Genomic DNA, 15002 nt, shown 5'->3' on the forward strand with positions numbered 1-15002 from the left:
CCCCACCTTGAGTCCGCTTGCACGGCCCCAGCGTCATGCTGAGGACTTGGCAGACGCGGTGGAGGGCTTCTTTTCCTGGGAAAGGGCTGCCTGCTGCAGTCTACTTCCCTTACCTCTATGTCTGGGCAGATATGACTGGCCTTTTGCCTGCATGCCCTCATGGGAAAGGAAAGATTGAGGCTGAAAAGACGGTGTCTTTTTTAGCTGAGATGTAACTTGGGGTAAAAAAGGTTGGATTTCCCAGCTGTTGCTGTGGTCCCCAGGTCCGATGGACCGACCCCCAAATAACTCCTTCCCTTTATACAGCAATACTTCCATCTGCCGTATGGGATCTGTATCACCTGACCACTGTCGTGTCCCTGACATCTTCTGGGAGATATGGACAACGCACTTATCTTGATGCCAGAGAGCAAATATCCCTCTGTGCATCTCACATACATATATATAGAATGCATCCTATTAAATGCTCTACATGAATAAAATATTTTCAGTCAGGGAATCCGACCAAGCCAACCCAGCACTGCATCTCCAGGCTGATGGCGATCGCTGGTCACAGTATAACCACCGTATGTGTGTATATACTTTGTAGGATATTTTTCCAGCTTCCTATCAGCTGGCTCCTTGAGGGCGGCCGTATCTGGAGACGGTAACGCCACTTGATAAGCGTGTGAGCGCCTTATCACCCTAAGGGGTGTTTCTCAACGTACCCTAATTTCTGGCGGGAAAGGGTATAACGCCAATATTTGCTATCGGGATAACCCTACGCATCATCACACACTTCATTTTATTTTATCTGATTCAGGAAAAACTACAGGTAGTTTTTTCACTCCCACATAATACCCTTTCTTGTGGTACTTGTAGTATCAGAAACACGTAACACCTCCTTCATTGCCCTTAACGTGTGGCCCTAATGAGAAATACGTTTGTTTATTCACCGTCGACACTGTATTCAGTGTCCGTGTCTGTGTCTGTGTCGACCGACTGAGGTAAATGGGCGTTTTTTTTAAAAACCCCTGACGGTGTTTCTGAGACGCCTGGACCGGTCCTAATAGATTGTCGGCCGTCTCATGTCGTCAACCGACCTTGCAGCGTGTTGACATTCTCACGTAATTCTCTAAATAAGCCATCCATTCCGGTGTCGACTCCCTAGAGAGTGACATCACCATTACAGGCAATTTCTCCGCCTCCTCACCAACATCGTCCTCATACATGTCGACACACACGTACCGACACACAGCACACACACCGGGAATGCTCTGACAGAGGACAGGACCCACTAGCCCTTTGGGGAGACAGAGGGAGAGTCTGCCAGCACACACCAAAAACGCTATAATTATATAGGGACAACCTTATATAAGTGTTTCTCCCTTATAGCATCTTTTATATATATATACAATATCGCCAAAATCCGTGCCCCCCCTCTCTGTTTTAACCCTGTTTCTGTAGTGCAGTGCAGGGGAGAGCCTGGGAGCCTTCTCTCCAGCTTTTCTGTGAGAGAAAATGGCGCTGTGTGCTGAGGAGATAGGCCCCGCCCCTTTTCCGGCGGGCTCGTCTCCCGCTATTTTTGAAGTTAGGCAGGGGTTAAATATCTCCATATAGCCTCTGTGGGCTATATGTGAGGTATTTTTTGCCTCTAATAAGGTTTTTATTTGCCTCTCAGAGCGCCCCCCCCAGCGCTCTGCACCCTCAGTGACTGTTGTGTGAAGTGTGCTGAGAGGAAAATGGCGCACAGCTGCAGTGCTGTGCGCTACCTTTATGAAGACTCAGGAGTCTTCAGCCGCCGATTTTGGACCTCTTCTCTCTTCAGCGTCTGCAAGGGGGCCGGCGGCGCGGCTCCGGTGACCATCCAGGCTGTACCTGTGATCGTCCCTCTGGAGCTAGTGTCCAGTAGCCAAGCAGCAAATCCACTCTGCACGCAGGTGAGTTCACTACTTCTCCCCTAAGTCCCTCGTTGCAGTGATCCTGTTGCCAGCAGGACTCACTGTAAAGTAAAAAACCTAAGCTAAACTTTCTCTAAGCAGCTCTTTAGGAGAGCCACCTAGATTGCACCCTTCTCGTTCGGGCACAAAATCTAACTGGAGTCTGGAGGAGGGTCATAGGGGGAGGAGCCAGTGCACACCACCTGATCTGGTAAAAGCTTTACTTTTTTGTGCCCTGTCTCCTGCGGAGCCGCTATTCCCCATGGTCCTTTCAGGAACCCCAGCATCCACTTAGGACGATAGAGAAATTACTATAAATGAAATGTAAAAAAGGTTAAACTGTGTTACTGATTAACTGCAAAAAAACCCCAAAAGATTTAGGTTATTGAAAAGAAGTATGCAAAAGATAAACTGGAATGGATTAGTTCTTCATTGATCAACTTTAATCTCTATCATTTTATCTAACAAGAAATAGTGGTAGAATTAATGTAACTCTCAGACTCCCTAATTAAATCCGGGAACTGTTTCATATCTCTCAAATCAAGATGTTTTTCAATGATTTCTCCCTTACTCCATGTACATATAATGTGACAGCCCTTTTCTCAGTGATTAATGTTAGCTTTCAGTTTTCTGATCGGAAATGCTTTCACTATTTTGGAGCCCTGTAGATTAACTTTCACCAACCTAAACATATTTTAAATTATCAGGATACATTTATCTTCTCTGTTACTTGATCAATTACACAGTATGGAAATTATTTTTATCATTGCACTTCAATGTTTGCTCAGCTCTTTTATACAGTTTAGGGATGGCCATTGGTGGGTTAATTATCAATGGTCAAACAGATGGTACCATTTGTGGTTAACCTTGATGGTATGAAACCACTGACCGAGGACCATTGATTTATTCATCCACCGATGGTCATCCCTGGTCTATTACTCACTGGGTCAATCAGAGGTGGGGGGTGGAGCTTCTTTGGTCATGTTACAGGGAGGGGAGCTATTCTCCATGTCCTGACACCAGGTAACAAAATGTTGAAGGGCTATGTGCCATCAATGGCGTAGAACTATTGGATCTCCACCATCTATGGAAAAACCATCAGTGATTAACTATGATGGTCGATGCCCAACCCTAATAGTTACATTAAGATATTATGTTTGTAGTCACAATTATAGCTTTTGTGCTCCTTTAGTAACATAGTTACATAGTAACATAGTTAATGAGGTTTTAGCTATAGACTATGTTTTAAAACTAACATACAGTAGGTGTCTTGATTAAAATGTATTTATGTTAAACACTGCCATTGTTCTTGTTTTGGCAATAAATGGTCTATATTGAGGTGGGTCATTAACAAACATCATCATGGTTTAGTCATGATGCAACTAGCCAATGACATACAAGATCTGTATTATTTGTTCTTCAATGATAATATTGGGGAACATAGTCTCTCATGTGTGCAATCTATGCAAAATGCTTTAATGCAGGATTTGCATTATTTACAATATTTCATATACTGTATATAATATGGATGTAATATATCCAGTCTTGCTCTTCTACCACCACCAATACATTTGCCTTATGCACTGTATTAATGTCATAAATATTGGACTGAACAAAAGTGCATTAATAGAATACATTGCTTTTTTTGGTTTCTTGTGCTGATTTTCACAATGTTATATAGATACATAATTTGACACATTTGATACATTTTTACTGAGTAGCCCAAGTATATATATATATATTTACCTCTGCATTGGTGAAAACAACTGTACAGTAGCGTTTTCCAAGATCAAATGGGAGAAAATTAACTTGCAAGCTAGCAGACATGCCTTCTCTTAAGACAATAGATTTTAATGGACAAAAAAACTGACGTTGTAAAGTTGACTGGTGGCCTGTAATGACAAAATACACACAGAAATTACTCTAATAAACCCAAATATAGTAGAGTATTAAAAAATAGATTACAGATAAAACGATAACGTGTTTCATCATAAAAATACAAAGTAATAAGAATAGTAGAAATTCAAAACTTTATTTTATCAAAAAGATAATATGCTCTTACCTACATACAGATAAAAAAAATGGCAGACATCACTCCACGACAATATCTATCTTTTCTTTTAAATGATTTGTAAAATGAATGCAATGTTTTGGAGTACTGTTCCAGATTTATTTTTTAGAGATTTTCCTAATCAAAGGAGCTTACAGTCAATATATGGTGACTGAGAGATAGAGAGACAAATTACTTCTCCAAGGTCACAAACAACTGACAATGGGTTTTGAAACCTGGATCTATCAATGTCAATGTAAGTCAATCCGTTTAATCACTGCATTACTCTTTGTCTACTGAAATAGTATGGACTGCTTGTTAGGTGAGGTCTATTGTGCTATAGAAATTACTATAGGTGCAAGGTAACATTGCCAACTTTTACAGCTAAATGTTTAAGGCATGTGGTTTCATATAAAATGGTTACTAGTAATATTTAAAAATATTCATGTAACCAGGCGATACTGATTTAATAAAAGTGGACTCATTGCCTTATATACATCATAGCTTTTGTTCAAACTTACACAGAAAGTAGATAACAGTGCTTAGAGGAATCTAGCCCTTCTGGTATTGTGTAGGACACATGGTTCCCAAACTTTCTCACATCATGACTCCCTTGAGTAACAGCATTTTTTATGGCAACCATAGGCCAAAAGTTTCTTTTTGATATTAAGCAAAAAGTATTAAATTATATCAATAATGTTTACTTGCCACCCTTAGGGCCAGTTATGTGGGGGAGGACAGGGTTGCACTTCTATTTGCCTATATACTTTTGATTGGCAGATGCCAGCACTGGTTTTGGCTTTCACTTGGACCATAAATAGTTATATTTGGTCCTGGACCACAAACTCGTGACACCCCTGCAAGTGCCCCATGGCACCCTAGGGTGCCTCGGCATCCAGTTTGGGATCCATTGGTTTAGGAATTCTTAGGTACACGTTATTTTGTCTGCACATATATTTTTGATGTAGTTGATATTTAAAAAGCTAAGATAAATTTATTGGGGGGAGGGAGTCTTTCAGAAGCATACTCTAAAATGAAGGCGAAAGCAGAAAAATAAATTATAGTCTACATATTATACAAAGCAATCCTAATCTCATCCTATAAGCATGGGTTTGCTATGTATTACCTGCAGACAGGATGCCGGCTGTCCATATCCTGACAGTGGCATGCCGCCCACCAGAATTCCGGCAGCGGGGTGAGCACTAGGAATCCCCTTGCGGGTACGCTGCACTCGCCACGCTACAATATCGGTGGCTCACTGGCTCACTGCGCTCACTACACTACACTATTCCCACTCATGGACACCCATGAGTGGGAATAGCCCTGGTGCAGCGGGATTCCAGCTGGCGGCATTGTCGGCTGTCAGGATTTCGGCATCAGTGTCCTGAATGCCAGGATCCCGACCGCTGGCAAATTGACTGCATCCCATTAGCACACATAAAACTGCATAAAATGCAACATGTAGAGTAATAAAATTTGCCTTTCATTTTTTGTCTTTATTGCATTTACAATAAGGGGTATATTTACTAAAGTGCAGGTTTTTAGACGTGAAGATGTTGCCTATGGGAACCAATCAGATTCTAGCTATTATTTTCTCGAAAGTGCTAGATAAATGATAAGTAGAATCTACAGTAATTGGTTGCTATAGACAACATCTCCCCTTCTAAAAGTCTACACTTTAGTAAATATACCCCTAAATTATGTAAACCAGTATAAACCCCAATATGTATGTAAATATTATGCTCGTTATATGGTTACCAAATATTCTAACATATTCTAGCATATTTATTGTTCTCTGTAATTCATTTGTTTTTATTGGAAGAAAGCGAGTGCAAATGTACAAAAATACAATGAAGATACTTTCTGGTGCAAAAGAGACAAGAGCCAAAGGATTGAATATAATGTAACATAGTGCATACATGAGTAAGAACTTTTGGCACATTTATACATATACATTCTACAAAAAAAGAATAACAAGAAATGGAAAGATAAAAGAGAGAGTAACAGAGACACAAGAAAAGGAGCGGGGAGTCGGGGGAAGGGGGGGTATCACCATAGACAGCCAGAACGTCTGGCTAGAATACCATAAAACCATATAGTAGTACATAACAATAAGATAAATGTTTGCAAACAATAGGACACTCACTGAGGATATATAATAAAATAACCCAAAAGGATCTTATTAAAACCCCAGCTCAGAAGTCTATTCAAGATAACAAAGAAAGCCCACGTTAGGTTTAAATCAAACCAAAGTCCAAAGTTGCCAAAGAAATATCTTATAACCTTAGGGCAGTAGTTGAGATAGAGGTGAACCATGGTTCCCAAAATTTCTCAAACTAATATGATCTATTATGTTATGAGAAAGTGATCTTCTCCCAATCATTGCAATGAACCAAACTGGTGGAGGCAAAGGTTGCTTCAAGCATTTAGCTACTGCGTACATAGAGGCATATAAAACTTGAAGTAAAAGCTTATTGTCAGTGATGTTGAAGCTAAAGATAGGGATGCCCTAACAGGGAGTTCCAGGGGTTCAGAGTAACTGCAGTTGAGATATTCCCTTAGAGGGACTCGATACTAAACCAGTAAGAGCGGATTTTAGGACAGCTACACCAAATATGAATAAAATCCCCTCTACAACCACACCACCACCAACACAATGGAGAGGAAGAAGGGTAGATATTATTTGGTATAAAGAGGACTAAATACCATCTAGTATAGACTTTATATGCATTTTCTTTAATCAAAGAGTATATAGAAGATTGTGTAACATTTTGCCTAATGATTTTCCAAGCATCTTCTCTAAGAGGAGGACCCAAATCTTTCTCCCATTTACCCTCATGAATAAGAATATAATCCGATTCTGATAAATGCAATAAACTATATAATATGGAAATAATATCTTGCCTCGTAGGAGAATAAAGACATATGGGTCTATTCAATTGAAGTTTCCAACTTTTTTAGGTCAAGTCATGATTCGACCTATTCAATGGTGCTGCCGTTTTTCCAACTTGTCGGCAATTCCGACTTGCCGGAAAACACGTGGATAGGCAGATCCACGTGGATCCACGTGTTTTGTCGCATTTGCGGCCAAATCCTACAGGTTTTAGTCCCGTTTTCGACTATGTCAATCCGACTTAAAAAAAAAGTTGGATTGGCATAGTCGAAAACGGGCAAAACCAGTGTCACAACTGAGGGCTGGTGCTCACTACTGGAAGCCTCAGTTGTAGGGGCTGAGGTATACTTAAATGTGAGAGGCCAGATAGGACTCCTGGACATGCGTGTACCTGCAGTACCTAAAGCCTGAAGGCGTGACCATGACAACAGAGGATATGTTCAACAGGTTTATTAAATGAACTCAGCTCACAAATGATAGCGACAGTCAGCAGTATGGTAACAGGATGACAAGTCACAGCTCTCAGAGATGCACATAGGAAGTCTCTAAGTGTGGTACAATAGAACAGTCTTAAAGGGCCTGGAGATGGTGAGTCCTTTACCACACCAATGCACTGAAGAGCTGTGTTAATAATGCTGGAATGCAAACTGTAGCTTGAGAACGAGGAGTTATGTAGGTGATGCTTAGAAGCATATACAGGAGATGCTTGAGAGCATATTCAGGAGATGCTTGAGAGCATATACAGGAGATGCTTATGTGCGCAGATACAGGAGATGCTTGTGAGCATATGCAGGAGATGCTTGAGAGCATATACAGGAGATGCTTGTGAGCGCAGATACAGGAGATGCTTGTGAGCATATACAGGAGAGGCTTGAGAGCATATACAGGAGATGCTTGTGAGCGCAGATTACCGGAATACAGGAACAGGGCACCGCTGGAAGCTGGAATGCTGGAAGCTGGTCTTATAGTAATCTGCCAGACGCAGGGTGCAATGGGAGATCGATGGCGGAACACCGATGTAGCTAGAGATTGATGGCGGAACACTGATGGTGACTGGAGATCGATGGCGGAACACCGATGGTAACTGGAGATCGTTGGCGGAACACCGATGGTGACTGGAGATCGATGGCGGAACACAAATGGTTACTGGCAGGGCAGAGCACCGCTGGAAGCAAGTGTTGGGTAACTGCCGGTCACAGGATGCAATGATGAGACACTGCAGAGTCAGGCTGCACCATGGTGAGTGGAACTGGTGTGAGTCTCTAGTGGAGTTTGCAGGCAGGAACGACCACAATAGGAAGAGACTGGTTTCACTAGGATGACAACTGAAGCACTGACAACCCTCCAGCCCAGGAACAGGACATTCATACCAGCTGGGAAACAGGGATTGGCTGGCTGATTAAGCAGAGTCTAGAGTGCAGCTGCTGGATAATTAGGCAGAAACCAGAGTGCAGCTGATAGGCTGAAAAGTAACGTGATGAAAACAAACATGGCTGTGCCCATGTTTGAACTTGGAGGGAAAGACTGTTTGTAACTTGCATGTGAGTTTAAACCATGAAGCTGCCAGAATCACAGTGAAGAAACTTGAGACAATGAGATGCAGCGTGGTGCATGCAAACAGTGCAGATGGAATCCAGGCTTGGAACGCTGGGACAGTCTCAAGAGGCATTTGGAAGGTAAATACTGATAAGGAATTACCTGGATCGTGACAACCAGTCAGAGAGGATCAGACATGCATTGAATAGACTCCATAATCTTTCAAGAGGTATAAGCTGTTGGAAAATCATTGCTTTAGGCAAAGAGTTTAAAAAAGAGTGTAATTGTATTTATTCATAAAAAATAGGTCTTGAAATTTGTTACTTATAGGCTAAAGTATCTAGGGAGCACCAAACCTAGGATGAACCATTAGTTGTAGACATGTGTGTGACCGGAGAGAGGAGGAACCCGGGGATAAATACGGGATATCCCATATAGAGGTAAGTGGGGAAGGGAAAGAGGAAAGAATAAAGCGTCGGATACAGAGAAACCATATATGGTCAGCAAATTTAGTAACTGAAACAATCATGTGTCTCTAGGCTGGACCTCACTGGGGAGAAGAGAGACACAAGAGAAAGCACCCTGGCCACTGCCGTCTCAATCTGCACCCAGGGAAGGTTAACTGTCGTAGAAAACCAGGTGAGCGCCTAGCTTAGATGAGTCGCAAAATAATATTTCCTTAAATTGGTAGACCTCTGCCCCCTCCCAGTGGACTTTTGATTAGTGTAGAGGTTTTAAGTCTTGGAGATTTGTCTAACCAGATAAAATTAAGAAAGTCTCTCTGCATCCGACTTAGAGCATCAAAGGGAATGTGCACCAGGATAGTATGTATCAGATATAAAATACTAGGCAACATATTCATCTTTATTGTAACAAAATGCCCAAACCATGGAATAATCTGACTTCTCCAGGCACGAAGGTCAGCTGTGATGTTAGAAAAAAGAGCAGTAAAGTTTTCCATATATTGCAACCCATAAGAATTTGTCATAAATATGCCTAAATATTTTATTTTCTTGGTGCACCAAGTAAAATGAATGTTTTTAGCTAACAAAGATCTGGTGTCTTCTTTAATATGCATAGGAAGAGCTTCTGACTTAGGATAATTAATATGATATGGTATGGAGATAACTTACCTCTTTAATTTGAGTGTATAACTTCTCAGACATATTTTATTATTAACCACTTGCCTGGTGTGTCACATCAGATGCGAGCGACCAGTCAGAATCACCCCTCGGCGGTTGCTGCAAGATAATCTTCCAGCAGCCACCATTCTCATAGGGATCTCCCAGCCCCTTTCATCCATGCCTCCTCCCCCAGTGCCTGCCAATCACTGCGCCCAAGGGAAAATCCCCCATCTCCTCTCTGGCAATGATATACAACCAGGGTAGGCAGAGCCTCACCTGTCATACTCTAGTATTGTCCAGTTTATTGGCTATAAAAATTATTAAAATAATACAAAGATGATATTTATAACATATATACAGGGTAACAAAGTATATACCGCTGAACCTTTGTATAATGCCCATATGAACCCTTGAGTTCATATATGTGTGTGTAAATCCAGATGTGATACTAGCCAGTGCCTCCCCAGCCATTAACCTTACCACACATCACTGCTCACTGAAGCTGTAGAGGAAGTGTAATAAAATTAGCAGCTGTGTCCCTGTGTATACCCAGCGGCTGCTCCTCTCTGCAGCCACCAGGGAAATCTAATGAAAGAAGCCGCTGCATCCCTGTGTATACTCAGTGGCTGCTTCTCTCTCTAGCTACTGAGGAAATGTAAAAGAAGCAGTCCTCAGCCTCCCAGTGTACACCCTGCGGCTGCAGACAGGAGCAGCTGCCAGGAAAATTTAAAGATGAAATGTCTCGATGGTCCGATCATTAATCTGTTACGTTCTCTGTGCTCCGAACGTAAGATATAGAGTGGGTAAGTCCCGAGCACAGAAACGTGATGCTGATATTCAGGACAAAGTAAAGCAGTACCCCTAAAACCCTTACTCCGTTGTTCCACCCACGTGGTCAGTCTACGCCTGCGAGACTATGTGTTTTGGGCCCACGGCAGCCGCGTCTGAAGGGCGGATTAGGTCTGCCCAACTCCGATGCCCCCCGGTCTTAGTATGAGACAAGGAGTAAACTGAGACTGGATGGAAACAAGGGGACCTCTAACTATACAAAACACAGAGCTAGGGGTTACTGCAGAACTAAAAAACTAAACGTATGTGCGGCACGGCCACCAATGGAAAAGGCAACAAAGGTAACACTGTCCACCCCTACACGGCACCGTCGTGTACCGGGGGGGACAGCTGTGGCGGAGCACTTCCACAAAAACACCAGCAAAGAATATAACGGAAACTCTACGGCCAAGGCCGCAAGACGCAGCAAAGGCCGCTACTCACAACACCGGGGAACAACTGCAGGTGAGCAGGAACTTCGAGATCTAACGACACAGGTTTCTACCAACAGGAAGGCTGGAAGGACCTAGGAGTCAGCACCACAGGAACGAGGTAGACCGGACCACAGAACACCGGACAGGGAATTTCTCGAGAGCAGGAACAGCTCACAGGAAGCTATCACCGGCATCTGTGTAAAGCACTGAGGGAGAATATAACAGGTCTCTGTACCAATGGCTGCAGAGAACCTAATTAGAAAATGTCGTGCAGCTGCCCTGCTGCACGACCACACGCTGACAGGTGCTTGATTAATTGGATAGCAATGGGGAAAGCGGCCCGCCTGTGGCGTCCCTGTTGCTATGGACCCAACGGCTCAGCGCGCATGGCGTCCCGGCGTTGCCATGGACCCGGCAGCTCAGCGCGCATGGCGTCCTGGCGTTGCTATGGACCCGGCGGCTCAGCGCGCACGGTGTCCCGGCATTGCCATGGATCCGGCGGGGAACAGGAGGAGGAAGCGCAGCGGCCGTGATGCGCTGGGACCATTGCTTAGCAACGGTCGGGCGCTGGCGAGAGCTGCTGCGTCTAACATAATCGTCCTATATATCGATCACTGATGTTTAAAAAAAAGTCGATACTTAACAATGTTTTTAAAAAATTACTTTTTTTTATAAAATTGCATTAAGTTTTAAATAGATGTTCTTAACCTTAATCAATCATTTAAAAAAATTACAATTTCTGAGTGTTTTTTTGGAAAAAATATTAGCCAGGTAAGTGGTTTATACAGTAATTGGCAAATTGTCAAATGTTACCTTAGTGTTTCAATGTACAAAACTAATGCTAATCACTTAAGGACAGAGTGGTGAGCAATACTTTGGCGGCGGGGAGGTGGTAGCATAGCGCACGCTCTGCGGGCTATGCTGAGACAACCAGCACAATAACCGATCTTCATTAATACTAAAAATCTTTGGAATCACTATTGGGATCTATAAAAGTTTGTTGCTAACATACAAGTGGAGCTATACATGAACATTTCATGCTCTAGATGTGGACTGTCTATTTGCGCCTTGCGGTGATAAATATGTGATACAGTGCGGTGTTGAATACCAGTGTAAAATATTGTTTTTATACATTTTAATACTTGCTTCGTAATATACAATTAATAAATTGTTTTTGATAAATATACCTCTATTTAAGCACTCCATTGTGATATTTTATATCTTTCTTGCATCTGTTTAAACTTAGTATTGCAGAGTATTCATATGGGTTGTTGTATTATAATATCTTACTCAAATCCACAAAGGTGACCTACCTTTTATTAATTGGTTTGTTATCAGAGTGCCTGAACTAATAATTATATTTTTATAATAGTTATTTGTTTATAATCACTTAAGGGCATATTGCAAGTTAGTTGCAGTAAGGTGTCTGCTGGGACATGAAAGACCAGGCTCAGCTTGGTACACTGTGCTGGGTGGAATTGATAATAGTGTGACCAATGAAAAGAAGATATTACCCAAGGACAAATTCTAACTGGTGTTATGTTAGGAAAGGACATATAATTATGTTCAAAGTAGTGTTGAGGTTCTGGTACACCATTTGCGGCAATTGAAAAGCTTGTGACTACTGTAAAGTCCGAAGAGTGACAGCTTTAAAGGCATCAGAGAATCACAGTTATGAAATACATGCTCATGATTAAGCGTTTTGAGTATATATGAACAAAACATGAGCAAAGGCCCATTTAAAGTGTAAGTAATTTGGAGCCAAGCAATACGCATTCTTCTATTCACTGTCAAGTTGAATAACAGCAATGGCAAAATAACAAAACTGACTGGTACTCAATTCTTTGAGAAACCTCTACATATTCACTGATCAGGAGGGAATCATCACATGCTACAATAACTCCATGCTGTCTCAATTGAGAAGGGTCTATGTCATAGGCACTTAGCATCACCCTGAGGCACCCAGCGACTTCAGAAGAACTTGTATGCTGGGGTAGGAGGGATGCATAAAATGATACACAGTTGGATGTTTAACACTTTAGCCCCTTAATTGTCTGTAATTTTGCTAACTACAATATAATTTCATTTTACTGTGACAATATTAAAACACTAGCATATTATATAGCTCTATTGTTAAACATGTCAGGTTGCAATGTTGCCACACTGACACACTAAACACATTCATTGCTTGCTTCTCACTAGAGATTGGTAACATTACTTAAAACAGTAACACAGTGGTAAGTGGGAGAAAAACCGAAACTATATATTAGTTTCCAATAATGTTGCATAATGTTCAAGTATATTCTACAGTCTACAAATATGGTTTTCTTTATTAGTAATACTCGTATTAACAACAAATATACAGTGTTAATCGTAATCAACATGGAAGCACAAATAAATACAGGAAAGAAAAAAGATAAGCCAGTGTTACCACATGGCAATGGTGAATGTCATGGTAAGCAATTCCAATATTCTTAAACTAAAACCATAAATGATCCTACAGTTTTGTTAAGAAGCAAACATCGGACTTATTAATCTATCAAATCGGTGATTACATAATGTTTTCTGTGGTGATTTGTGATTAATTAGAAAGTCTACTATTATGATGCAATGTGTATCTATAGTAAACTGTGCACCCTTTAAACTGGTTTAGTGTAACAAAAACGCCTTTATAGATTGAAAAGATATTATCCTTATAATCTAAGTGATATTTTCCATTTGGTAGAAAGAATACTGTACCTTCATTACTTGTGTCAGAAATCATGTGAAGATCATGTTCTATAGAGCTGTCACTGTAAGAAACAAGTAATATTTCACACTGTTAATCTCTAGACATATTTAATTAATGTTTAAGTCATCTGCCACAACATCTAAGCACTGTGAACCCTGGCCAAATATTTAGCCCACAGTGACCTCTGTTACTCCTCCTTTGCTCTGACATCATGGGGCAGATGTATTAAGCCTGGAGAAGCGATACGCCAGTGATAAGTGGAAGGTGATACTGCACCAGCCAATCAACTCTTAACTATAAATTTTCATATTGGAGCTGATTGGCTGCTGCGTTATTACCTTGCACTTATCACTGCTTTATCATTGCTTTATCACTTCTCCAGGCTTAATACATCTGCCCCATGTGTGATTATTGAATTTAAAGGATCATTTTGATAACTCAAATACAAAAAATAATAGAAAGAAGAGAGAGGAGGACAGGGAAATGTAATTTTTTATCTGCCTTCTTTATACATTATTATATTGTAGAACTAGAACTACAATTAGGGGTGAAAGGAATGGAGTTATAAGAATGTTCAGGGTTTAAGGCTTGACACATACTGTGTTAAAAGACAGTTCCGACAAAAAAAACATAACAACTATCAAACCTGAGAGACAGCTGAGTGGTAAGAAGTTTTAAACATAATTATATCAAGAAAGGTCATGTAACTAAACAATCAGCAATTTCAATCACAATTTGTTTGTAATTTATTTTATCTTGACTTTACCAGATGGGGGGGAAAAATGCATAATAAATAGAATTATAATGGTGAGTTAATAACAAAAAGTTAATTTCTAACATTAGCAACATAGCCTGTGCAAATGCCATTTTGCAACATCTTGTTGCTATTTTTGTCCATATGTACCCATCTACACAGGAGCATGCATGGATTTCCCTGACAAGACGGTGGTGACTGAAAGTATCTGTTTTGCTTCTTAAGAAGGAAACTGAATGATTGGGAATTTACTTGCTCACTGTGGGCTTGTCATGCTTACGCATCTCTTATTACTGTATACCTATGTGCAACAACAAGATATTGTGATGTGTGTCACACGCCATAGGCGGCGATCACTGCGCTTACCCCTGCGTGCCTGCTGGTCTGTGTTGCGGCACCCGCCTTCGGTGGTCTACGGGCTCCAGCGTCTGGCCGGCGCGGCTCCCGGCGGTTCCCCGGGGCAGGGGCGCCGCCATGACACCCGGCATCACGTGGGCGGGGAGCAGGTGACGTCATCAGACTGTTCCACCAATCCAGCGGAGGCGCGAGATTCAAAGTCAGACGTCGGGCAGAGCCTCGGCGCCTGAGTATCGTCTTTTCCCCTGACGTGGATGCCAGTGCTCTTGTTCCTGACGTATATCTCTCTGCAGTCGTACCCCAGTGTCTCCGGCACTTCCAGGTGCCAGTTGCTGCACAGTTCAGCGTAAACTGCAGCTGGTGTGTTTCTCTGCAA

General features: G+C 41.7%; 1 protein-coding gene across 6 annotated transcripts in view; it reads right to left on the minus strand.

Annotated features, from left to right (window-relative positions):
- Positions 1-15002, minus strand: part of CFAP47 (cilia and flagella associated protein 47) — a 1065013-nt gene that overhangs the window by 558670 nt on the left and 491341 nt on the right. For all 6 annotated transcript variants that reach the window (XM_063953487.1, XM_063953488.1, XM_063953489.1 and 3 more), the window contains 2 exons: positions 13524-13576; positions 3666-3811 (listed from right to left, as the gene is read on the minus strand). In XM_063953487.1, the coding sequence (XP_063809557.1) occupies positions 3666-3811; positions 13524-13576 (199 nt within the window). The remainder of the gene's footprint in view (positions 1-3665; positions 3812-13523; positions 13577-15002) is intronic.

The sequence above is a fragment of the Pseudophryne corroboree genome, chromosome 2, assembly GCF_028390025.1.
Source record: "Pseudophryne corroboree isolate aPseCor3 chromosome 2, aPseCor3.hap2, whole genome shotgun sequence".
NCBI lineage: Eukaryota > Metazoa > Chordata > Amphibia > Anura > Myobatrachidae > Pseudophryne > Pseudophryne corroboree.